General features: G+C 42.8%; 3 protein-coding genes across 5 annotated transcripts; all 3 read right to left on the bottom strand.

Annotated features, from left to right (window-relative positions):
* Window positions 1–916: 916 nt before the first annotated feature.
* Window positions 917–4,175, bottom strand: LOC129833199 (cold shock domain-containing protein C2-like). 2 transcript variants are annotated; one of them, XM_055897600.1, is made up of 4 exons: window positions 4,085–4,175; window positions 2,443–2,689; window positions 2,104–2,226; window positions 917–1,869 (listed from the first exon to the last, which is right to left on the bottom strand). In XM_055897600.1, exons 2-4 carry the CDS (start codon window positions 2,622–2,624, stop codon window positions 1,695–1,697), a joined length of 480 nt encoding a protein of 159 aa, XP_055753575.1. In that variant the 5' UTR covers window positions 2,625–2,689; window positions 4,085–4,175; the 3' UTR covers window positions 917–1,694. The 2 variants fall into 2 exon arrangements, with proteins under 2 accessions (XP_055753575.1, XP_055753574.1); XM_055897599.1 differs by having other exon boundaries at window positions 2,443–2,727; window positions 4,085–4,174.
* On the bottom strand, window positions 3,012–12,577 carry LOC129833198 (DNA-directed RNA polymerase III subunit RPC8-like). Of its 2 annotated transcripts, XM_055897596.1 has the most exons (7): window positions 12,379–12,577; window positions 11,985–12,099; window positions 11,696–11,792; window positions 6,985–7,071; window positions 6,531–6,594; window positions 6,093–6,309; window positions 3,012–5,477 (listed from the first exon to the last, which is right to left on the bottom strand). In XM_055897596.1, exons 2-7 carry the CDS (start codon window positions 12,093–12,095, stop codon window positions 5,427–5,429), a joined length of 627 nt encoding a protein of 208 aa, XP_055753571.1. In that variant the 5' UTR covers window positions 12,096–12,099; window positions 12,379–12,577; the 3' UTR covers window positions 3,012–5,426. The 2 variants fall into 2 exon arrangements, with proteins under 2 accessions (XP_055753571.1, XP_055753572.1); XM_055897597.1 differs by lacking the exon at window positions 6,985–7,071.
* A 1,709-nt stretch (window positions 12,578–14,286) lies between these two features.
* Window positions 14,287–24,437, bottom strand: LOC129833197 (aconitate hydratase, mitochondrial-like). The gene is made up of 16 exons (XM_055897595.1): window positions 23,901–24,437; window positions 22,233–22,375; window positions 21,725–21,983; window positions 21,052–21,144; window positions 20,627–20,785; window positions 20,348–20,498; window positions 20,077–20,181; window positions 19,834–19,925; window positions 19,615–19,720; window positions 19,249–19,406; window positions 18,964–19,149; window positions 18,586–18,864; window positions 18,160–18,351; window positions 17,919–18,051; window positions 17,392–17,513; window positions 14,287–17,272 (listed from the first exon to the last, which is right to left on the bottom strand). The coding sequence occupies exons 1-16, from the start codon at window positions 23,934–23,936 to the stop codon at window positions 17,141–17,143; spliced, it is 2,346 nt and encodes a 781-aa protein (XP_055753570.1). The 5' UTR covers window positions 23,937–24,437; the 3' UTR covers window positions 14,287–17,140.
* Window positions 24,438–26,058: the final 1,621 nt, after the last annotated feature.

Below are 26,058 nucleotides of genomic sequence, written 5' to 3'. Positions count from 1 at the left end.
AATACAATCACTTGGGTAAAGAGTTTACAATCACAGCAAATACATTATGTATGAGCTGCTTACTCATAGACCTATCTATCTAACAATCTATCCAGTACACAATCTAGGCATAGTCATTTAACCAATAGTCTATATATTCAGATATCAATCTCATACAGTATATCTAGACATAGAGTAGTGTCATCTAGATTAGTAGTGCTATTCTACTCCTCACTGGCTATGTGGTTCATGGGCTGTATGGTTTATGGGCTGTGTGATTCATGGGCTGTATGGTTTATGGGCTGTGTGATTCATGGGCTGTGTGGTTCATAGGCTGTGTGGTTTATGGGCTGTGTGATTCATGGGCTGTATGGTTTATGGGCTGTATGGTTTATGGGCTGTGTGATTCATGGGCTGTGTGGTTCATAGGCTGTGTGGTTTATGGGCTGTGTGATTCATGGGCTGTATGGTTTATGGGCTGTGTGGTTCATGGGCTGTGTGGTTTATGGGCTGTGTGATTCATGGGCTGTGTGGTTTATGGGCGGTATGGTTTATGGGCTGTATGGTTTATGGGCTGTGTGATTCATGGGCTGTGTGGTTCATAGGCTGTGTGGTTTATGGGCTGTGTGATTCATGGGCTGTGTGGTTTATGGGCGGTATGGTTTATGGGCTGTATGGTTTATGGGCTGTGTGATTCATGGGCTGTGTGGTTCATAGGCTGTGTGGTTTATGGGCTGTGTGATTCATGGGCTGTATGGTTTATGGGCTGTGTGATTCATGGGCTGTGTGGTTCATGGGCTGTGTGATTCATGGGCTGTGTGGTTTATGGGCTGTGTAATTTATGGGCTGTGTGGTTCATGGGCTGTGTGGTTTATGGGCTCTGCTGGCCAGGGCCTATAACCTCAATCTGTCAGGTGGGAGCTGTGCTGAGGTTACAATTTGCAAACAGGACTACAAATTGCCACATGATAAAGCCTAATAGGAGTTGTAGTCGGTTCGGCAGTATTTCAGAATGGAAGTTCAAGTTTTTAAGTGCATTCGTTTGACTACAATTCCCAAAACTTAAACCCAGTAACTTCAAAACTAACGGATACAAAAAAATCGAAATAAAATGATCAAATAAATATGTATTAATAAAAGGCAAAAATACAAAGATGGTTGTGTACCTCGAGAACATATTAATAGTGGCTTTTCCATTCACAGTAAAATATAAATTATTCGTCCAAGCTTTTGATTTTGTCTTACGCCCATCTCTCCCTCCCTTCTCGATTGCTCTCTCAATCAGACGTTTCCGATTCTGTACCTCTAAACCTTCATCAGTTATTTTCTCTCCAACCTCATTTTGATTTGACACCAATAGTAATGCTTCTCCTCAAAATGGTGTCGGATTTCTCATTCTATTTCCTCCACCACTCCGCTCAGTCCCCTCACCCACTTCCAGTACCTTCAGGTTGAACATATTCTCCTCCCTTGGCTTTTATGACTTATCAATCCAGTCTGTACTAACCACGTCCTAGTTCACGGATGGCCAACTTGTGTCCTGAGGAGCCAGTCAGTGTATCTAGGGTTTTGTTCCAGCCCAGCTCTAGCACACCTGATTTAGACAGACTCTCCAGCACCAGTTGGCCGTCCCTGCCTGCCCTAGCCAGACCCCTCAACTTCCCACCCTAGCCCTCCCTGTAGCCAAGTGTAAATAAACAGGCCAGCGCTGAAGCCTAGCTCTCGTCTAGCTGGCTGATGATCTGGCCAGACCAGGTCTCATGCTTCGTCCCTGGGTTCAGATGAACTATCTTCACCTCCACGGCCTGGATCTTCAGGTTTTTGGGTGGGATCCGGGAGACTTTGTATGTGACCTCATCTCCTTCTACTGGGACATACTCGCCCTCGATACTGAAATAGATTGAATTAATGGTTTAGATGTTCATTTACTGCACAATATGAATATGCAGTCAGTTCCTGCTCTGAACTTTGACACATTTTATCTGACACTGAACATTGATGTTCCATTGCTGCTCTGAGATAGAAAGCTGTGAACAGAATATTTAAAAAAAAAACAGGGCATTCTGTTCATTTTAGAAATTTGCCAAGCTAAAGAAGGCTGCTGTAGTGATGAAGGCCACTCACTCAGAGATGTGAACAAAGATGTCATCTCCGCCATTGGTGGGGCGGATGAAGCCATGACCTTGTGACCTGCAGAAGCTCTTGCACACGCCCTTAAACGCTGGCCCTGAGGTGGCCCGCACCGTGCTGAAGAGAGACAGGGGAGAGAGCATCATGTCCACTCTCAACAAAACATTACATCAACACACCATATCCCTTCTGCTACTGCTTGTGGAAAGTTATTCTCTAAGAAGTTAAGGAATGTATATATAAACGTCATATAAGTGAACGATAATAAACATGCACTATCAAACCAATTCTAATACAGAAACGCATTCATGAGCAGCATATCTAGTTGCTTACGCTGAATAGGTGCGGTTGCGTTTGGTGGGCAGTGGGCTGGGCAGTGACCGGGGCTGGGGTGGCGCTCCCCTTTCCCACACACGGCTGCCCTCCCTCAAGAAGGGGAAGGAGAGGGAAATGGGTGCAGCCCGGGGGGAGCGCAGAGGGGCCTCTGAGGGGGACGTCAGGCTGGGGTCTGTCATGGCTGAGGCTCGGGCCAGGTCGCTCTTCTTACCACTCTTCTGGTTCTTCACCACCTGGCCTGATGCTGACACTCCAGTTATGTTAGTCTGCTCACTGTCTCTGCTTTAATATATCTTGCTATTGAGTACACATTTGTCAGTTTGTTTCAGCAAGTTTCTTAATGAAGAAAGTTGAACCAAAAGGAACAACTGAAACAAAGACAGATTTCATGAAGTTTATCCCTACTGCAGAGAACATTATGCATCATTCATAACAGCTTCATATTAAGATGGATGTTTGGATTTACATTACTGGACACTTATGGAGCCATTTAGTCAGACTACCCTGGTTAAGAGTATCAGCCTAGTGGCAATGTTTAACCAAAAATGACACTGGCAGCCTTTCAATTCATTACAGACAATTTTTACTTTCAAATGCCATACATTTCAACTGCCAACCATTCCTAAGTCTGCCCACAAACAATAACAGGCTCAACTTAGATATATGACTGTTGTTTACATTATGTATCAAGTCCTTCAAGCTCAAGAGGAGCACAGCTTTAGGAATTGCTGCAACAAAAGCAGTTAAATAAAGGTTAAATATATATATATATTTTTTAATAAAGCAGCCATTGTGTGCCAAGACATGGTGGTGCATATTGATGGCATGTGCACGCAATAAGATAGGACACAGCACACACTCCAAGGCCAAGATGGCTTTGCATGGTTTAAGATGGTTACATTCTTTCGCTCTGCCTGCATCATCAAGGTTACAGTAAAACAGACAGCTCTGACAGCTCGAATGTTGAGAACGCCGTCGACAGAGCTGCTGGCAAAACGCTAGCTGTGTGTTTCTGACGTCAGCATGCAATACGGGAAAGCGTTGGATAATGACTGCAAACCAAAACATTAGGGCTGCTACATTGTAACACCAACATTGTAACACCGTTTTTATAAAGTTAAAATTAAAAGAGAGAAACAGTTAAGTCTATCTCTCTGGATACTTCTCTGGGCTACATCAGAATTAAATATCTGAAATAGTCAATTGACTCGGCTCAACGTGTCTAAATATCACAAGAAAAATCCCTCTACGTGAGACATTCATAACATTGTATGATTCGTCATGTTGCGGAGGCGTGCATTTCGGGCTAAATGAATGACCAGTTTGCATTGCCAAATTATTATGTAATAAACACGCATATCATCCGACTTTTTCTAATTTCCACAACATTCGAAAAGTCGGAGCGCGCAAACAGAGACGCTATAGGGATGAGAGGATGAGTAGCCTCGTCAAAGGTATTCTATAGCCAATAGTTGTCATTATCATACATTTCCTTTAGCCTATACTTTGGTCAAAAAGGCTGTCACACGTTAATGAATAGGCGATACAGATTTTCTACAATCCAAACAATAGCTGGCATACCCGTACTTGAATATTTGTACAATAATTTGTTTTGTTTTTTAAACATCGGTCTACTTACTGCATTGCTAGAGTCCGTTTTGTCGGTAGAGGACGGTGTGTGCCTTGTCAGTTACTATTATATAACATTAAATAAATAACAGTAAATACGCGTAGTCGCGCGGAATTTGCGGTGTGTTGTTGAAACTGCGCAGCTGCCGCTGGCTGAGATTACACCGTAGCCGGGAGAATGGGCGTGATGTTTGTGATGTGTGTTTGCCGACAAATTTGTTGGCATAACAAGACTGCTATGCCCATACGCGTCAAAGCAGTTATTACATTAAACAAGTACGTGTTCGTATTGTAAACCATACTGATGTATTCCTTCATGAAATGGTGTAAGTAAAAATAACCAAAATCAAGATCAGAATATGATACATTCATTTAGGCTGGAAGAATATGGCTTCTACGCTTCATCAAAAACGGCTTCAGAGGACCAACTCTGAAAATACACAAATTACAGTGAGGTGTAGTGCTTGTGGGTTCACAACAACCCTTCCCAAGGACAGTAATTGTATGATATTTTTGGGATACATGTCCTATACACAATTATAAACTGGGTGGTTCGAGCCCTGAATGCTGATTGGCTGACATCTGTGGTATATGGCTGATATACCACAGCTATGACAAAACATGTATTTTTACTGCTCTAATTACATTGGTAACCAGTTTATAATACCAATAAAAAACCTCAGGGCTTTGTGAAAAATGGCCAATACTCTGCGATGCGTCATGCCTGAGATCCGTGGTATATTGGCCATATACCATCACCTCCTTGGGCGTTATTACTTAAATAACCCAACTCAAAATCATGCAAACAAAAATTATCACTGATGAAACACTATACTGGTCAAAAAGACAACACACAATGGTATATTTAGGCTCACTCCATTATTTGTTCAACTGAACACTCACAGACTACATGGTGACACTAAATAGGCCAATTGGGGCCCTTTAGTCAGTCTTTCTTACGGTCATGTGCACCGGGTGTAACTGCTGGTACGTTAACAGTTATGGTGGTAGTATTTACAATATACAGGGGGAAGTGGATCTACACCTTTGCAAGTGAGGCAGTTCTCCAGGTCCCCGGCCTGTGTGCTCTATTAGAAATCCTTGCTACTGGTCCCTTGTCCTTGGGTCTGCCATTCCTATTATGGGAATCCTGGCTCCTCTACTTGAGCCCAAAGTTCTGTGTCTATTAGCCTTGTGGACACTTCACAGAGTCCTGTTTCTCCAGTGTTAAAGTCACAACCTGGGAGGAGTGACTGAGAAGAGTCCAAAAAGAAGGTGTATGTCCAGCAGGTGGGATGAATACTTGACAGCTGTCTCCCCTGTTTGCTCTACTGTAATGGTCTCTCCTTTCGCTAGCTGTTCCACCAGGACAGGAGGCCCAAGCCTGGCTCGCTAATGGTACCCTGATACACAAGAAAGGCAGGGAGGGAAGGGGTGGAATTAATTACTGACTTATAGTATTGAAAAATACCTTAAAACAGTCATTTGTAATACAGATGTATGATGCAAAACCAAAAGTACACCTATGTGAAGGACATCACTATGCTGCTAACAGTTTTGCCTTCTCGAACGAGTGGTCCTTTGCTTCGCAAGCACAAGTGACCGCCCTACTTGACAAAGTACTAACCAGTTGCACTACCCAAATGGTACCAATTCTGCAGTAACATCACCATAGACTAAAATAGACAGCTCCAGTGCCCCAAAGCTTGTTTTAGCCTGGGCAGCACCATTGATGACTTTCAAAATGTTGAAGTAGTCAACTGGGTGGGACTTCCTATGGGTTAAGGAAAGATCACATCATTTCATCCAGGTCATCAGGAGAATTCAGCCAATGAATTATACGCCTGATCAAACATTCCATACTTGCTCACTGGACATTTTGAGTGAGTTTACCGGTACCATTTAACTCAATCACATATACTGTAAATGGATACTTGAAATTATTAAATTCACAACAATAGTAATTCAATCTTTTGTAGTGTGAAATAAGTCTGTTCTATCAGTGAGCGCCTTCTTACTAGCAGTGTGTAAGGGGCCTCTTTCTTCTGGCCACCCTCCTCTGCTCCTGGAGCTGCAGGGGTGTCGGTTGCTGCGGCAGAAGGGCCTGTGGGCGACGTGTCCAGGAAGACTTCATCTGTGACCCGGAAGCGGATGTCCTCACCTTGGTCCATGTAGAGGTCATGGGCCCCTTCGTCCGTCTCATACTCCCACACCCACACCTGCTCCGCTTCATCGCTGAGGCAGCAGTCAAGGAGCGCTTGCTAGATTGCTTTATTTTCAGTAGCTTTTACAGGTAAACTAAAATGTCTATGAGATAGCTATCAACATGAGGAGTTTAATTAACATTTACACAATTGTATTCCAGAGCCATCTACTGCAACTCAGCTTTAAGCAACAAATTGTCAAATGCACACATTGGTAAGAAATACACAAACACACATCACTGGGCAGGATACAATTTTGCAGGCTGCTGTAGGGACTCTGGGGGAATGACGATGTCATCAAAGAATCCTAGGCTGACTGTGAAACAAAATATGGCAGTGTGAACAAATCTCTACAGACTGCCACAATGTTATACTTCATACTGAGACATTCTTCCTGTTGATCCACTTTATACATTGAGAGAGAGACCGGGTCGGTAGGAAAACCACTGCAGTGTGTACAGACTCCTCTGGGGCTGTGACGCCAGAGTATAAAAAGCATCTGACCCAAATTAGTGTATCAGCAAATCACAGCATGTTCAATTGTTCTTATTTTCACACAACGAGGCCTATTAGTCCAGAATAGACATAGGTATATGCGTTATGGACAATGCTGTTGCACTGAGTCATATAGGCTATTAGGACTTAACATTCAGATGGGTGGGGAGAAAACTGGAAGGTGGGGGGAAAGATGAGGTGTTTCTCTCACCATGTACTCCTTCTTGACTGCAGTACTTGATCTTTCCAACAAGAATCTCATCCAAGAAAGGGTGGAACACAACATACCTGAAGTGGACTAACAGAGTAGGGAAAAGATAAGGTCACATCAAAATGGACAGTCAGTCCTAAGAGAAAATCCCTGCCCAGAAACAACTCCTAGGCAGTGACCTCCAGGCACTTGTGTAGATCTGATAGTAACATGGTGCAATACGGTGAAAGTTACACCTAACCTATCAGAGGGCAAGGTGGAGCTACTTATATAACATGTGGAATGCCGTTTGGGTCTTTGCATTTCAAAAAAAGATACGCATCAATTAAGCTTTTAATTTGACGTGTCAAATAAAATTCTATTATAGAATGTTGTGTGAACTAAATTTGCATGCGCAAGCCAAGCACCACAACTACAGTCAGTAGCACGGTCAAAGCTGGGGGGAAAAAGTCTGCAAACAATCACACACATCGACCACAACGTGTTTACAATACCGCGTTGGTAATAAGCCATTATTTGTTCGACAATTGGAAAACATCAGTGTGAGCATTTGAAATAAGATCAGGATCAAACAAACAGGATCAAAAAATGTTAGCTAGGTAGTCCAACATTCTCCCAGACTGCAACCATTCCAGAGGCAGGGGAGAAAGGATGGTGAACCTGCTGCTTCTGACACCTAGCTAGTAACCGAAAGGTTGCTAGATCGAGTCCCCGAGCTGACAAGGTAAAAATCTGTCGTTCTGCCCCTGAACAACGCAGTTAACACAATGTTTCTAGGCCGTCAATGTAAATAAGAATTTGTTCTTAACTGACTTGCCTAGTTAAATAAAAGGTGAAATATATATATATTTTTTAAAGTCACTGGTCCAATGAATGTGTTTATTTTCGAATGCTCTGCATGTAATTATTACTTCGTCTTAACCTGTATTTTTTCTACCTTAGATAACACAAAGTAATAATTCTATGCAGAGCGTTTGAAAATAAACACATTCATTGGACCAGTGACGTTTTTATTTTATTTGTATTATTTTGCACCATTTTGACCACAATTATTGCATGAATATTGATTTACAGGTAACAAGTGAATACATTTGTGGGCTCAATCCTAAAACAATGTATTCACTTGTTACCTGCAAATCAATATTCATATGAAACATGTAGGCCTATCAGCGACATTAAGCAGGTTTCCATCCAACCATTTCATGCAGATGAATTACACATAAAAAAATTAACTCACAGCAGGCCTGATGGAAACAGCACATTTGAGGGCAAAATGTCAACACAAAATACACTAGACAAGGGTGGACAATTTTCTTGCCTGTGAAAGATTATGCAATAATCATGGTCGAAACGCCGCAACTATTGATATAATAACCATCATGTCGAGGTTAACTTGAATTCACGCAATTATATTTTACGTCGCAGCCTACTACCACCATGCCATGGAAAAGCATGAAGAGTTTATAGGAAGATTAAATAAACAATGATGGTGGTCAAAACAATGATTTTCCTGTGTTTTATATATACAGTTGATATCAGAAGTTTACATACACTTAGGTTGGAGTCATTAAAACTCATTTTTCAACCACTCCACAAATTTCTTGTTAACAAACTAGTTTTGGCAAGTCGGTTAGGACATCTACCGTACTTTGTGCATGACACAAGTAATATTTCCAACAATTGCTTACATACAGATTATTTAACTTATAATTCACTGTATCACAATTACATTGGGTCAGAAGTTTACATACACTAAGTTGACTGTGCCTTTAAACCGCTTGGAAAAGTCCCAAAAATGATGTCATGGCTTTAGAAGCTTCTGATAGGCTAATTGACATCATTTGATTCAATTGGAGGTGTACCTGTGGATGTATTTCAAGGCCTACCTTCAAACTCAGTGCCTCTTTGCTTGACATCATGGGAAAATCAAAAGAAATCAGCCAAGACCTCAGAAAAAAATTGTAGACATCCACAAGTCTGGTTGATCCTTGGGAGCAATTTCCAAACGCCTGAAGGTGCCACGTTCATCTGTACAAACAATAGTACGCAAGTATAAACACCATGGGACCACGCAGCCGTCATACTGCTCAGGAAGGAGACGCGTTCTGTCTCCTAGAGATGAACTCTCCTTCCAGACTCACATCAAACATCTCCAATCCAACGTTAAATCTAGAATTGGCTTCCTATTTCTCAAACAAAACATCCTTCACTCATGCTGCCAAACATACCCTCGTAAAACTGACCATCCTACCGATTCTCGACTTCGGCGATGTCATTTACAAAATACCCTCCAATACCCTACTCAATAAATTGGATGCAGTTTATCACAGTGCCATCCGTTTTGTCACCAAAGCCCCATATACTACCCACCACTGCGACCTGTACGTTCTCGTTGGCTGGCCCTCACTTCATACTCATCGCCAAACCCACTGGCTCCAGGTCATCTACAAGACCCTGCTAGGTAAAGTCCCCCTTTATCTCAGCTCGCTGGTCACCATAGCAGCACCCACCTGTAGCACGCGCTCCAGCAGGTATATATATATATCTCTCTGGTCACCCCCAAAGCCAATTCCTACTTTGGCCGCCTCTCCTTCCAGTTCTCTGCTGCCAATGACTGGAGCGAACAACAAAAATCTCTGAAACTGGAAACACTTATCTCCCTCACTAGCTTTAAGCACCAGCTGTCAGAGCAGCTCACAGATTACTGCACCTGTACATAGCCCATCTATAATTTAGCCCAAACAACTACCCCTTCCACTACTGCATTTATTTATTTATTTAGCTCCTTTGCACCCCATTATTTCTGTTTCTACTTTGCACATTCTTCCACTGCAAATCTACCATTCAAGTGTTTTACTTGCTATATTGTATTTACTTCGCTACCATGGCCTTTTTTTGCCTTTACCTCCCTTATCTCACCTCATTTGCTCACATTTTATATAGACTTATTTTTCTACTGTATTATGTTTGTTTTACTCCATGTGTAACTGTAACTGTCACAATTGTAAATGAACTTGTTCTCAACTTGCCTACCTGGTAAAATAAATGTGAAATAAAATAAAAAATAAATGCACATACTTTGGTGCAAAAAGTGCAAATCAATCCCAAAACCACAGCAAAGGACCCTGTGAAGATGCTGGAGGAAACAGGTACATAAGTATCTATATCCACAGTAAAACGAGTCCTATATCGACATATCCTGAAAGGACGCTCAGCAAGGAAGAAGCCACTGCTCCAAAACCGTCATAAAAAAGCCAGACTACGGTTTGTAACTGCACATGGAGACAAATATCGTACTTTTTGGAGAAATGTCTTCTGGTCTGATGAAACTAAAATAGAACTATTTGGCCATAATGACCATCGTTATGTTTGGAGGAAAAAGGGGGAGGCTTGCACCCCCGGCAGCATCATGTTGTGGGGATGCTTTGCTGCAGGAGGGTCTAGTGCACTTCACAAAATAAATGGCATCATGAGGAAGGAAAATTATGTGGATATATTGAAGCAACATCTCAAGACATCAGTCAGGAAGTTAAAGCTTGGTCATAAATGGGTCTTTCAAATGGACAATGACCCCAAGCATACTTCCAAAGTTGTGGCAAAATGGCTTAAGGACAACAAAGTCAAGGTATTGGACTGGCCATCACAAAGCCCTGACCTCAATCCTATAGACAATTTGTGGGCAGAACTGAAAAAGCGTGTGAGAGCAAGGAGGTCTACAAACCTGACTCAGTTACACCAGCTCTGTCAGGAGGAATGGGCCAAAATTCACCCAATTTATTGTGGGAAGCTTGTGGAAGGCTACCCGAAACATTTGACCCAAGTTAAACAATTTAAAGGCAAAGCTACCAAATACTAATTGAGTGTATGTAAACTTCTGACCCACTGGGAATGTGATGAAAGAAATAAAAGCTGAAATAAATCCCTCTCTACTATTATTCTGACATTCCACATTCTTAAAATGAAAGTGGTGATCCTAACAGACCTAAGACAGGGCTTTTTTACTAGGATTAAATGTCAGGAATTGTGAAAAACTGAGTTTAAATGTATTTGACTAGGGTGTATGTAAACTTCCAACTTCAACTGTATTTACGCACTATGAGGTTGGAATAACACCATGAAACTGAAAATAATGATAATGCCCTCTTATTGTAAGCACTGTTTGAAAAGAGCGCCTGAAATTTCAGCCTGTTTTGGTGGGATGGAGTTTTGGCCTGCCTGGTGAAATGATTTGATATTAAGATACAAAATGGCTGTATTGGGCTTTTAAGTACACTGTAAGCTTGCAAATGTCCAATAAATAAATATCGAGGATTGACATGATCGGTGTTTTGGCTTTATCAAATAAAAATGATCTCACGCTTATCCACATCTCATCATATAACCTACTCTGTCAACTTTATAAGTGAACTGTTGTCTAGAGAGCATGTGCAAAAACCAGACTGAGCACGTTTACTATTTGTTGTAACAGTTTGTGACAAAACCATCGGTCGAGTTTAAAATGCAATGGAAACATTGAACTTCCATTTTTTATTCAGTACAAAGAAATGTAAGCACAAAAGGGCTTTTTATGTGCCCTGTCATCACACAGCTTTTTATCTGCAACAAGTTCGTTTGATGGAAACCCACCTCTGCTGGGAAAATGTGCATAATATTTTTATGCTGACTTTTAAATATTCGCATCAAAATCTGTCGCAAATTGTAATTTCCTTACCTTTGGTGTGGGAAGCTCCATCACCTGGAAATATGTAGGAATCCTCCAGTTTTGTGATGTCATACAAACAGATACAGAGGCCAACCTGGTAAACCACCTGTGGCGATGCAGGTAAAGAACAGCCAAACATAAATAAAGCAGATAAGTTAACAAGACTACAATGTCACAATTGTGTTAGGCTAAACAAAGCAAACAATAAAAGATTAACCCAGCTGACAATATACAGGACCTCTGTCCACTGATGAATAGGGGAGTTGGATACAGTATCTTTGGTACTGCATCCTCTCACCTTATTGGCCAATTTCTTGTTGAGTTCTTCGGCTATGGCTTCATTGAACTGCCGCTGGAAATTCCATGGGGGGATTCTGACAGTGTCAACCATCTCCACTGCCACGAACATAATTCTGGTCCGAGGAAAAACAAGAAACAATATACAGTAGCTATGAAATCACAGAAAAATACCTTTCAGACAGGGTGGTATGACAGTAAGTCTGCCATGTGTTAAAGTGCTATAGCACAGGTACATTTACCAGCTAGCTAGATACCTTATATTAAATTCCATTGTTACAGTGTAATGAAACAATGTAGCTAGTAATGTATAACAATTTCATCAAGAAACATAACGTTATCTCTCTAGCTAGCTAACACAGCATCACGGTCCTGAAACGGTTAACGTTACCTACCTTTCCTTGCAATCCTTTAAACTACTCAAATTATTTAAGTTCGGACAATGTATCTTCAACTGCAAGGATCACCATCTTATTAGTTTGAATAAATACTGGTATCATAGATAAATTGACACCAAAATCCCCATCTTGGTGTCGCTAGCTTCATAAAATATTTTTTACACGTGTTATTGATTTACTACATTATCGTGACCGTTTACGGCAGGTCGCAATCTTAAAGGCACAGAACGCTTTTTTCAGCAATTTTATTTTAGTATTTTGTTCGTCAAAGTTCTTGGCTTCCTCCTCTGGTCTCCTTTCCTTATCTGGTCTACTGATCTGAGAACTCATACATTTGTTCTCACTTGCCCAGTTCTTCAACATAGTGTAGAAAAGGACACACTGAAAGGAAGCCACTTAATACTGTTGAGATACACAGTATTTGTCCTTGCACTCAGTCATGCTGTCTTGCAGTTTCCTCTGAATGATGTACCTGGGAAATACTTACATTTTAAAAAACATTTTTTTAACAGAATACAAACACATGAATAGTGAGATTCCCTTGAGGATTTACCCTGGTTGTATACCAAAAGACTCAAACTTGTCTGTTTCCATCTACGCAGACGGCACCAAGTCTCATTGAGCCATGGCTCTGGCGGACCTGGCCTGATTTGGTGCCAAGCCATGTATACATTTCAGCTGGCATTTACATAACACTGGCTAACTGTGAACTTCAGCACCTTCTCACAAATCAACTGTCTTGAATGACGCAGTGGTTGTTGATTCTGCTCGCTCCGTCTTTAGTGTCTCACTCCTGAAGGAAATACAATTACACTGGAGCTTACATTTAACATAAAACACTGGCAACCCACTGGTGTGGGGGGTAGAGATCTTCATGGGTTCGACCAAACCCAAAATTTGGCTCTAGGTCTGGTTGTCATCGGGCCCGGATTTGATTGTTCTCGTGTCCATTCGGGAGGTTCACCCTTTAAAAAATGTGTTTGAGCCTCCCAAGTTGTGCAGCGGTTTAAGGCACTGCATCGGGTTAGAGGAGGGTTTGGCCAGCCGGGATTTCCTTATCCCATCGCACTCTAGCAACTCCTTGCGGCGGGCCAGGTGCCTGTAAGCTGACTTCGGTCGCCAGCTGGACGGTGTTTCCTCTGACACATTGGTGCGGCTGGCTTCCGAGTTAAGCGTGCAGTGTGTCAAGAAGCAGTGAGATTTGGCAAGGTCGTGTTTCAGAGGATGCATGGCTCTCGACCTTCACCTCTCCCGAGTCCGTAGGGGAGTTGCAGCGATGGGACAAGACTAACTAGCAATTGGATTTCACAAAATTGGGGAGAAAAAAGGGGTAATTGGCCTTGGGTCTGGGTCCAACTTTTAGGACCCGTGAAGATCTCTAGTGTGGGGGTAAGTCTCATTCGAAAAGCACCATAATTGCACATTTCCACTAGTGACTTACCTCAGTGTTTTACCAAAAAGGCTCAGACTTGTTTCCAATTCCACAGCCCTTCTCCAAAAACATAACACTAGAGCCTACATTAACATAGTCACTGGCAACACAATGGTGCTGTAATGGAAAAACCCAGACACAGGTTAAGCCTAGTCATGGACTGAAAAAAAAAAAATTTGAAAAAAAAGGACTTATGAAGTCAGTCATTGACAGTGTTTCAAAATGGAAAAGAAATAGCTAGGCCAATAAAACAAAGCAGTTCAGGTTTTGGATTTACTGAAGACAACTTAAAATGAGCTAAGCATTTGCTTTGTCACGTTACAGTAGCATTTCAGAAACTCACAGATTTGAACCAGGGATCAACATATTGTATATTACATCACAGTATAAGCAGCCTGCTTCATGGGTGGCTGTTATCCTTATGAATTACAATGTACAAAGGAACAGTTCCATTTAGAGACTGCATTAAATACTTGTGAATTTAAGAATTTCTTTATTAAAAGCCACACAATTGACAAACTTAAATGCTGCTGGCATTACACTGGTCATCTTCATACTCAAACATGGGGTTCATTGACATGAAGAAATTAAACAGAATGGCAAACCTTTGTAACAACACTTGTTTGTTTTAGTATGTAAATGGGGCATTTTCATGAGGCATCTTTGGTGATTAACTTCAGCAGACAGATCAGAGAGAATTCATCAGCAACGTGTTAGCAAAGTTAAGGTTGAGCAAATGACAAATTAGTATTGATTATGACAGTGTATAACAAGTTGGTTAATGGTCTCTAAACCGCATACATGGGTTAAAGTTGCATGATCTGGAGCCAATCCTGTTTCAAATCAGGGGTTCCTTCATCTGCATCAAATAACTTTAAAACAAAACCTAGGCACGTCTCACCTGACCAGTCTCTCCCTTTACATTGACAACTCCAACATTCACCTGGTTGCACACCAGTGTGCAACATACAAAGACGGACCACTGTACAGCACAGGTCCAAGAGTGAGAAACATTGAGACGTACAGTACAACCCTACTTTAATGCTTCAACAATAATTGACCTTTCATTTAAAACCTCCAACCACCTGTTTATTGGTTTGACTAGTTGTGAAACCCTTAGATTGGGGAGGGGGGAAATGGATAAACTATTTTAGGCTTCAGTTTAATAAAAGATACTTGATGAGAGATTAAATGATTTGTTTGTTACAGTGGGTTTATCAGAGAACAAAAGGCTCTGCATTCAACCAGGCAGCTACTGCCCACCCTCTCCATTTTACATAGTGCATATGTACACCTCTATATTACATGATTTACACACAGGCCCAAACCAAGTTCCTTTAAATACATTTGGGTTTAACAGAGCCATTGCTATTCATCTGAATAGATTGTCAATGAAGACCATATGCTAGTGGACAAAAATAGGCATTGCTTTCTACTTTCATTACACCCTACTGCATCTACAAAAACTGAGACAGTTTGCTCTTCAGTTCATCATTGATAAGCAAAATAAACTGACATGAAAACAAATGTTGATTTGATAGCAACACTATTCATCTTGGCACCATGACCAATGGATTTAATGGAAGTGGCCAGTCCAATCTCCAAACTATTGTCATGAATACTTTGATTATAACTTACTTTAAAGTAAATTAGTACTTAGTGACGAGAAGACAACAAATAGGTGGTCATGGCCCCCCAAAGCCAACTTAAACAGTCACACTTTATAAGACTTAGCTGCAATATCCTCAAAACACACAATGTACCATTTAAGTGGCAAAATGTAGATACAAAATGGCAAGAGTGTTAGCCAAATGTAATAACCTGAATCAGATAATGGTATACATTTCTCAAATTACATTTGTCGTATTCCGTTATTTCAAATTAAAATCACACCCTTGCTTTAAGATGCTATGGAGTGCAGCATTTGCGATGCATAAGTGAAAGCGTGGATGAGTGTCTACAATACTACTACATATAGCGCTAGTGTACAGCCGTCTGGACACAAGATTGTGTGTTCATTTTGTAAGAGGAGGTCCCTCAAGCTGTGCGTGGAGCCTTGGAATTAGCAAGGACAGAGGAGCAGCACAAAGCCAGACAGGGATATGGACAGGCAATCGTCTGATTAGCTAGCTAACATATATGGACAGGCAATGGTCTGATTAGCTAGCTAACATATATGGACACGCACATGGAAAGTAATGGCAAGACTAGTACAACACAGCAGTATGTAGCATTTTACTCCCACCTACAGAGACACACAGAAAAGGGCTGCTAGGATCTAATATCCTTTCATGCAATAGCCCTCAAGTAGAAACAAATAGAGCACGTGAAGAAAGCAGCGGTTGAGAGTTAACGTGTGGAATGCAAAGGAGTGACAAACGGTACACCAAATTCCGTGGGTTAAAATTGATTTTGGGTCAAGAGAAACGCCGGAAAAGGAAAACCCTACCAAAAAAAAGTATATGATTACACTACACTCTGTAGAAGGATTGTCCTTGTCACTACAACCTGGTTCTGGGGCCACATAATCTAATGGTTACATTGATGCCTTTAGTCTACTATGTGAACAGTTACTCGGCCTGGGTAACCAGGTTAAGCGACTTGCTGTCTAATCAAATGACTAAAACGGATCAATTCAGGGCAGTCACAGAAAATAATCTGCAGCTCCTGAGGCCCACTAGAACTATGGTGGACTTACCTAAACAAATATTCACATTAATCTTTACCAGCAGCAATAGTGAACTAACAAGAGTTGGAAATCCTGGGAATGAGAGGGATACATTCAGTGAATTAAAATGTACAACTGTGTTAACCAGCTCTGTCTGTATTGGAGGAAACAAGTGGAGGTCCAGGTACACAGCTTAACACAACAACTAAGACAGGGAAAGGAACGTGAGCAGGATTCAAGCTACAGACCAGATATGGAGAGCTAGCAGTGTGTTTGTGAGGTAAGAGTGAATTGAATACTGCAGCACTACAGTCAATAGCAAGAAGCGTGACAAACGTGATTACACAAATGGAGGACTGCCAACAAGAGCAGTGCTGCCTAGAACGGGAACACTTAAATGCTATGCTGAAACAAAGACAAGGGTTCTTGTGTGTGTTATGTCAGAGCTTGTGTGTGCGTATACAGCTCTACCTGTCTGTGGGGAGAGCTTTGACAGTAATCCTGTATGTGTGCGCAAGCATTTCATCTGTACAGCAGCATGGGGTGTGTGTTTACGCTATGCAGGCTGCCTCCGCCCATTTCCCACCTCTGTGCAGCCCCTCCCCCTCAGTATCTCCAGGTCTGCCTCTGTGCTCCTCCGCCCCTCTGAACCCCTTCAGTTACTGAAGCTCCTTCATCCTGTTGAGGGCGCTGCCGGCGTGGAACCACTCAACCTGGTTCTCGTTGAAGGTGTGGTTCAGGGTGATGATTTCCTGGCTGCCGTCACCGTGCTTCACCACTCCCTTAAGGGGCTAGAGGAGAAAGACAGCTGGCCTGTAAGGCATCCGTGTAAAATACACATACTACCAAGTCCCATCCCCATTATATGGATGGCGGTAATTTGGGTGGCTGAATGGTAAATGACTCTCACCTTTCCGGGGGCAAAGGTTGCGAGGCCTGTGATGGAGATCTTGTCATCGGGGCGGATTTTGTCATAGTCGGTGGGGTCGGCAAAGGTCAAGGGCAGCATGCCCTGCTTCTTCAGGTTAGTCTCTGAGAAGAGGACAGAATGGCAATGAGGAGAAAAGATTGAAAATAAGACAGAAAAAAAGAAAGTGGGGAACAAGAGGGAGCTTTGGGAATTGGCTCGTATCGAGCTCCATTGTGTAAACAGAGAGGCCTTCTACCACAGCGGGGCAGATCCATTACATGCCAAGTCAAGGTCATAGAGAACAATGTGTACATTCAAAGTGTGTGGGTGATCTTGTTTCTAACCACGTTTCCCCTTTTGTGCAATGGGTCTCATGATAGCTACATGAGCTCCGTCTCAGCACAGTCTCAGATTGAGCAGGTTCCCACCAAAAGCTTTTCCTCTCATGCTACCCACCCACATGCCCCACCACACCCCTATACCCTCTCCTCTCTCTTGGTGACTCCACATATAACCTCTAAGCGTACCGTGGATCCTGGCGAAGCTCTTGACGAGGATGACCCTGCCTCCCAGGTGTCTGGGCTCCAGGGCTGCGTGCTCTCTGCTCGAGCCCTCCCCGTAGTTGTCATCCCCCACAACCACCCACGACAGACCGTTAGCCTGGCGGGAGCAGAGAGAGAATATTTCTTAAAATCAGATTCTAATTTAAATATTGTCATTCTGGGACAGCCCAACAGGTTCTCTCCTGACAGTTACTGTCTGTCACACCTTGTAGTGGCGAGCCACGTCAGGCACGCCCCCGTACTCTCCCGTCAGACGGTTCTTGATCTTGTTGACCGCGTCGTTCTCGATGTTGATTGCTCCGATGAGCATGTTGTTGGAGATGTTGTCGAGGTGACCGCGAAACTTGAGCCAGGGGCCGGCGGCGCTGATGTGGTCTGTGGTGCACTTGCCTTTCACCTGCGGAACAGGAAGGAAGAAAAGAGACTGTAGGGTAAATGGCAATCCAAATGTGGCACCACATGCCTGATCAAACTTCTGCCAACTCTGTGGTTTCTAAGTATTTAATCATTATAATGCCACCGTTGAAGGCCTTTCAATTCCAACCATGGTCCTTGGTGGAGGATAGAACTCAGCCAAACAATGAGAAGAGGCCTTCCTCATCATATAGCTGTCTTGACATACACCTCTCACCTTGATCAGCACTTGCAGGTCCTCAAGGTCCTTGCCATTCCACTTGTCAAAGGGCTCCAGCAGCTGCAGGCGGGTGCTGGTGGGGCTGACGTCCACCATAACGGAGCCGCTCTCGGCAGGGGGGTGTTGGTAGGTGTCCTGGCCGGGGTCAAAGTCAAGGGCAGGCAGCTCATCGCCATTGGGTGGCTCCAACTTGAATTTCTCACCATTGGCAGCAGTGAGGTAGTCAGTCTCAGGATCAAACTTCAGGGTACCAGCGATGGCCAAGGCTGTGACAATCTGTATAGGAAGAGAGACGGTTATCAAGGCAGTTACAGGGGGACATAGTGTGGATGTCATAATATAAGTAGTGTGTGTGTGTGTTGTAATTATTGGTACCTCAGGGGATGTGACGAACGCATGAGTGGCAGGGTTAGCATCATTTCTGGAAGTGAAGTTCCTGTTGTAGGAAGTGACGATAGTGTTCTTCTCCCCCTTCTTCACATCTTTCCTGTCCCACTGGCCAATGCAGGGTCCACAAGCGTTAGCAAGGACCACTCCACCCACATCCCTCAGGATCTTAGACTGAAGGAGAAAAAAAACCAACAAGAATGTACCTACAAATCAAGTAAGAGGGCAACTAGTTTGGTAATGGAGTTTTTTCCCAAAAAGGTTTGAACTCACAAAGCCATCCCTCTCGATGGTGGCACGGATCTGCTCAGAACCGGGTGTGACGGTGAACGCAGCCTTGCACTTCAGGCCTTTGTCTAGGGCCTGCTTGGCCAGGGAAGCAGCACGGCCCATGTCCTCATAGCTGGAGTTTGTGCAGCTGCCAATCAGACCTATTGGGACCACCAGAAATCAGGTTAATAATAAAGACAGGAGAATCCAGGTGATTTTAACAGTCATGTAAATATGCCTGCAAATATGATAATGAAATGTTACTGTACTTTCCTATTATAGGGCTTTCCTTGAATATTAACAGAGAGCAAAATGTAGACTTTAAGGGAGTGTTAAAGATACCGTGTGACTGCTGGTGCTGATACTGACCCACTTTGACCTCCAGGGGCCAGCCGTTCTTTTCAGCCACAGCACCAATCTCAGACACTGGGTGGGCCAGGTCAGGAGTGAAGGGCCCGTTGATATGAGGCTTCAGCTGCCAGGGACAGAAAACAGACACACAGTTAGCATTGACAATGCGTATAATTTCTTGAGAAGATATTCTATAAATACAGGTAATGGAGGTCAGCCTAATAACAGTGGACTCACCTCACTCAAGTTGATCTCAATGACCTGGTCGTACTCGCAGCCTTTGTCAGGGACCAAGTCATCCTTATGCTCGTCAGCCAGGGCAGCAATGTCTGAAAGTAGATGGAAAAAGTCCAAAAGAGAATACAAAAATGCTAAGGGACTATGCTGTATGTGTATCAGTGGCTGCGAGACTGAAACGGAACACATTGTGAAATAACGGACTATAAAAATAATCTGTAATGTCTTATTGTGAGTACTAACCTGCACGTCCAGTCTTATTCAGGTAAGTCTTCATGCGGTGGTTGTAGGGGAAAACAGAGGTGGTGGCCCCAATTTCAGCTCCCATGTTGCAGATAGTTGCCATACCTGCAACCAGGAGGTGGGAAAAGTCACATCAAGTTTCTATGCAAACTAGCACCAAATCAAGACCAAACCAATGGACAAACTCAACTGAAACAAGCAGTGTTAAAACAAACAGCGTAGAGTAGTTTACTCACTAGTTCAGGTAAACCTTACTATCTTTTGGCCTCACCGGTGCAGGAAATGGAGTCGACGCCTGGGCCATGGTACTCCACGATGGCTCCAGTGCCCCCCTTCACTGTCAGGATCCCAGCCACCTTCAGGATAACATCCTTGGGAGAAGTCCAGCCCGATAGACTACCTGTCAGCTTCACTCCAATCACCTGATCGGTAGGAGGGAATTACTACATTTGTGAAAGGTCATACATACATACACACATGTAGGAAGGAGTTAGAGACATGAGTGGGTGAAGGGAATGTAGTGAGGTGGTTCACTGTCATAGCAGCTCACATTGGGACACTTGAGCTCCCATGGGATACCAGCCATAACGTCCACAGCGTCAGCGCCACCCACTCCGATGCAGATGGAGCCCAGGCCACCCCCATTAGGTGTGTGGGAGTCTGTGCCAATCAGCAGGACTCCTGGGTAGGCATAGTTCTCTAGAATTATCTGTCAAGGGTTAAGTGAAATCTGTTAGCCAATGCACAACAATCATTTGACGTATTGATCTCAATAACGTCAAGATCTGATTGTATAATAGGTTTGATCTCATGAGCAAACAATGCATTCTACTACTTGTTTCACAGCAGTATTCCTGAGCTCTAATCTAGTTGTTGAGACTAATTTCAGAAATGGATATTGTTCAAATACAAATTAGTCTCATGGCAGCTCAATCTGACCAGTTATCCTTTATTATACCAGTATAGTTCCAGTACCTGGTGAATGATTCCAGAGCCTGGTTTCCAGAAGCCAACTCCATATTTGGCTCCAGCTGTCGCCAGGAAGTTGTAAACCTCCTGATTCACTTCCTGGATTAAAAAGGACCAGGGAGAAGAGGTTGGGGTGTCAGTTGAGGAGAATATATTTTCAGCTGGTAGTCCACTTTATATAACCCTCACAGCACATATTTGGCTGCAGACCTTAATTCCCCTTTAATCCCTGTTCCTCAATTTGACCTCTGTGCAACTGGATGTAATAAGTGTCACCCATGCTAAATATTCCTCAGGGCTTCACTTTGTCTAAAAATATAATGTGATGCCGTGTGTGTGTGTGTGTGTGTGTGTGTGTGTGTGTGTGTGTGTGTGTGTGTGTGTGTGTGTGTGTGTGTGTGTGTGTGTGTGTGTAGCAGTTAACCAACATTCCCTCTCATTGGGGTCATCTTGGCCCCAATGCAATACTTATGTTAGGCTGTCATTGTAAATAAGAATTTGTTCTTAACTGATTTGCCTAGTTAAATAAAATAAAAAAATTGGTTACCCCTAGGAACTTGTGATACCATGGAAAAGATGATCCCTCTGTAGAACACCCTAAATCTCAGTCAACAGAAATCAGCTGGACAGCCCAAAAACATCTGGACAGGCCCTTGAGTTTCCTCTGCTCCCTACTGACCTTGGCCCTCTTTAGATCCTCGACGCCTCCGATCTGCGCCTCAATCAGGTGGTCACAGTGGATGGTTGAGGGCACGGCCACCTTGGGCAGGCCGCTGCTGATGAACTGTAGCATGGCCATCTGGGCCGTGGCGTCTTGCATGGCCACACGGTCCGGACGCAGACGCAGGTAAGTGCGGCCCCTGGCAATGTCCTGCCCCATAGGGTCATCCAGGTGACCATACACAATCTTCTCCGACAAGGTGAGGGGGCGATTGAGCCTGAGGTGAGAGGAGGGCGGGGATTGGAGGACAGTGTGGTTAGGATTCAACTTAAAAAAGGTTAACTCACTAGGTGGAATGCTTTGTAATCTAAAGTTAGCCCGGTGTGACCAGTGTTGCTGAACATGAGAAGTCAACACGCTAACATGTCAAAGGATTTAGTGAGCAGTTGTAATGGGCATGTCATAGTAGTAGTGGTTATTAACAGAGGAACACTGAGGAGCGCTGGGTGTGAGGGCAACTACTGACCTCTTGCGCACAATGTCGATGTTCTCATGCAGCTTCTCATAGCTGATGCTGGTGCCAGGCTCAAAGCGGCTCATGGCCACCTTGGGCTTGGCGTTGAAGGCTGCTGAAACATGGAGACGCCTTGCCCCTTCGCCAAGGACAAGCTAAAAGAAAGGGAGGGGGAGGGGGGGGGGGACATTTTTTGTAATGATACATCAAACTTGGAAACATGTTCATCATCATGGAAGAGGATACAAGGGCTTTAAAGTTCCTAATCATTGCAAACATAGGACCTAGTCTCCTCAAACTCAACTCTGGACCTCAAAGCCAGTTCCACTGCGTTCTCATTACTGTACCAGGTGGGTGCAATTAATTATCAGGTAGATCAGAAAACCAGCAGGTTCCAGACCTTGTAGGGTAAGAGTTGAATACACCCGACCAAGTCTATAGCCAAATGACCAGAAAGTTTAAACAGAGACATATAGAATTCATACTCTGAGAACAAGATAAAGTTTCACTTGACTCAGTGTTAGGCTCTGTTATTATGGGGATCATTTCAAGTAAGCATGTTGGCATTATCAACAGAGGCACAGACAGACATTATGGATTTTCATGCTGGTTGAAGAGTCCAAAAGCACAATATATATTTTCTTCTTAAAGAACACCATAAAATGACTAATCTACAATATGCGTGATCTCCATGTGACTTTCATGTTCCATCACCTCAGACACAATGGAGACTGACAGCAAGATTAATCAAGTAAAGACTAGATCATTGCATTACACTAACTAAGTAAATCTGTCAGCCAGCTACTTGTCACTCATTTTCCCAAAATACACAGCACCTAAAGTTTAGAATGAGTAACCTAAGTGTTGGGTAAATTAGTGTTTAGCCCTAAAGGAGACACCTAATCCCTACACATTAGCACAGCAAATTTTGTGACAGCTCAAGTAGCCTAACCTAGCTATGATTTTCAACATTGCATCAACACAGCCAATCGTCCTCAATAAGATGTAAATCAGCCTGTCTAACATGAGTTATCAAGAGTGGAAAGATGTAAGCAAATGGAATATCACAACCAACTGAGAAAAATCAGTAATGTTAATTTGCCGAATCAAATATAAATCGACCTCATATTAGCAGGCCCTTGGTCAAATATTTTCCCAGACGTAGCAGAACATTATTGGACAGTGTCCATTCAGATAATTTCATTAGGTTTTTATAAGATCATATCATGTTGAGTTAAATTTCAATATTTGGTGCCGCATTGTCCGACACACTGATTTGACTAAATCTGTTATCAGGCGTAGAAACCAGACAAGTGCGCACTTAACTTCAGTAACCTTGAGCCACCTTGCACACAACTGGATATTTGGTGCAATTTGAAGCTACCAATGTATTACATTTCGACACCATATTGTATTGTAAACCAGCATTACAGATAAAGCGTTATTGTACACTTCCCAGACTAACTTGTAGCCGTTGCATGGAGCGCTGGTTAGGAACGTTAACAGTCTAGATCGCGACCAAACGACATAGCCGCTGAGATGGATTGTTTACAATATTGATGATTTTTTTTTTTTATATCGTTGTGGACAGCAATATCTCGTGATTAATTTTAAACTGAACATTTGCACTCGATGCATAGTGTTGAATATATTTACTAATATAAAGTAAGTTCTACTTACCCGAAGCCGAGTGACAGTCATACAATAGGACGCCATTTTGTTCACTGACAAAGATGTGTTGCTGTCAGGTGACGTCAGGAACCCTAATTTAAACGCGTCTATTATTTTTGTCCTGACAGGTGTTAAAACTGCGTACAAGTGTATATCTCTGTGAATCCTTACGACGGACTCTAATAACGCAATGTAAAATATAATATTTCCATACAATTGTCAAAGTGGTTCCAATAATGTAAGACATACATAATGATTGAGTTTATGTTTTTGTTTAGTACTTATCTGTAAGGTTGTTGTCATCAGCTCCCTATAATGAACCCATGCGCTCTCTATAATAAACTATGCACATAGTCTGGGTTGGCGCTCCCCCCTTGGTTTGTGCTGTGGTGGAGATCTTTGTGGGCTATACTCGGCCTTGTCTCAGGATTGTAAGTTGGTGGCTGAAGATATCCCTCTAGTGGTGCGGGGGCTGTGCTTTGGCAAAGTGGGTGGGGTTATATCCTTCCTGTTTGGCCCTGTCCGGGGGTATCATCGGATGGGGCCACAGTGTCTCCTGACCCCTCTTGTCTCAGCCTCCAGTATTTATGCTGCAGTAGTTTGTGTCGGGGGGCTAGGGCCAGTTGGTTATATCTGGAGTACTTCTCCTGTCTTATCCAGTGTCCTGTGTGAATTTAAGTATGCTCTCTCTAATTCTCTCCTTCTTTCTCTCTCTCGGAGGACCTGAGCCCTAGGACCATACGTCAGGACTACTGGGCATGATGACTCCTTGCTGTCCCCAGTCCACCTGGCCTTGCTGCTGTCCCAGTTTCAACTGTTCTGCCTGCGGTTATGGAACCCCTACCTGTCCCAGACCTGCTGTTTTCAACTCTTAATTATCGGCTATGAAAAGCCAACTGACATTTATTCCTGATTATTATTTGACCATGCTTGTCATTTATGAACATTTTGAACATCTTGGCCATGTTCTGTTATAATCTCCACCCGGCACAGCCAGAAGAGGACTGGCCACCCCTCATAGCCTGGTTCCTCTCTAGGTTTCTTCCTAGGTTTTGGCCTTTCTAGGGAGTTTTTCCTAGCCACCGTGCTTCTAGACCTGCATTGCTTGCTGTTTGGGGTTTTAGGCTGGGTTTCTGTACAGCACTTCGAGATATTAGCTGATGTACGAAGGGCTATATAAAATAAACTTGATTGATTGATTGATTGAGTTAGCATACAGTTGATGCACTTTTACAGTTTAAAAAGGGCTATTTTATTTTACCTTTATTTAACTAGGCAAGAAAATTAAGAAGAAATTCTTATTTATAATGACGGCCTAGGAACAGTGGGTTAACTGCCTTGTTCAGGGGTAGAATGACCGATTTTTACCTTGTCAGCTCGGGGATTGGAGCCACGAACCTTTCGGTTACTGGCCAACGCTCTAACAACCAGGCTACCTGCCGGCTTTGAGTTTTACTAATACAAATTAATTAATTATTTACATGGTAGCTTATATATAGTCTGACAAAACAACTGAAGACAATGACTGTGATGTGGCACAGCAGTAATATAATGAAGGTCCTGAAGAAGGTATTTTGACAGAGAACTTGGAATCTATAAAAAATTTAAAAAAAAAATATATATATATATATATAATTACTTTCAAGAATACTCCTTACTCAGTATATTTCTTCCAGTACCTGTCCTGGTCCTGGAACAATGACGTGTCCACATATTTTCCTTTTTAATCACTCTCCTTATGTGAAATGTGGCTATAGATTGTTGTTGCACATTCAAAAATATAGCATACAAAATAAAAATACATAAAAAAGTATATAAACAGTTAGAAAACAATTCTTAATTCTTAATGTTTGAAAAGTAGGGTTCACTCTGAAGGAGAAAGTAGAAAAAAATAGAAACCATGCCAATCTTACATGGTAACTTTACAGCCTTATGTAATTTCACCTGCAGAATGATTTCCCAAAATAAGTCTCAGCGGGAAGTTCGAGGAAATATTGTAAAAAACTTGTCTTTCTGTACTCTATATGGTTGGAACGACATTACCCACAACTCCTGCAAAACGTCATATCACTTACTTGCTGACTGGACACCCTTGCAGCCCAATAAAATACGGGTCCTCCCCCTTCTCAGCCAATAGGGACTCTGTTGCTATCACCGCTTATATTTT

The sequence above is a fragment of the Salvelinus fontinalis genome, chromosome 34 (genome assembly GCF_029448725.1).
Source record: "Salvelinus fontinalis isolate EN_2023a chromosome 34, ASM2944872v1, whole genome shotgun sequence".
Classification (NCBI taxonomy): domain Eukaryota; kingdom Metazoa; phylum Chordata; class Actinopteri; order Salmoniformes; family Salmonidae; genus Salvelinus; species Salvelinus fontinalis.
Note: the sequence above shows the minus strand (reverse complement) of the source record. Positions and strands in the feature narration are given on the sequence as shown.

What these genes read in the sequence shown, in the direction of transcription:
- LOC129833197 (XM_055897595.1), bottom strand. Translation starts at nt 23,936, where the DNA reads ATGGCGTCCTATTGTATGACTGTCACTCGGCTTCGG. An exon ending in GGGAGCTCAAGTGTCCCAAT is followed by an intron (nt 20,499 to 20,626) that starts GTGAGCTGCTAT and finishes CCTACCGATCAG; the next exon opens with GTGATTGGAGTGAAGCTGAC. An exon ending in CCATCGAGAGGGATGGCTTT is followed by an intron (nt 19,150 to 19,248) that starts GTGAGTTCAAAC and finishes TTTCTCCTTCAG; the next exon opens with TCTAAGATCCTGAGGGATGT.
- LOC129833199 (XM_055897599.1), bottom strand. An exon ending in CGCAACCGCACCTATTCAGC is followed by an intron (nt 2,227 to 2,442) that starts GTAAGCAACTAG and finishes GTCTCTCTTCAG; the next exon opens with CACGGTGCGGGCCACCTCAG. An exon ending in ATCTTTGTTCACATCTCTGA is followed by an intron (nt 1,870 to 2,103) that starts GTGAGTGGCCTT and finishes AATCTATTTCAG; the next exon opens with TATCGAGGGCGAGTATGTCC.
- LOC129833198 (XM_055897596.1), bottom strand. Translation starts at nt 12,095, where the DNA reads ATGTTCGTGGCAGTGGAGATGGTTGACACTGTCAGAATCCCCCCATGG. An exon ending in CAGTCAAGAAGGAGTACATG is followed by an intron (nt 6,595 to 6,984) that starts GTGAGAGAAACA and finishes TTTGTTTCACAG; the next exon opens with TCAGCCTAGGATTCTTTGAT. An exon ending in AGGCCCCTTACACACTGCTA is followed by an intron (nt 5,478 to 6,092) that starts GTAAGAAGGCGC and finishes CTTGTGTATCAG; the next exon opens with GGTACCATTAGCGAGCCAGG.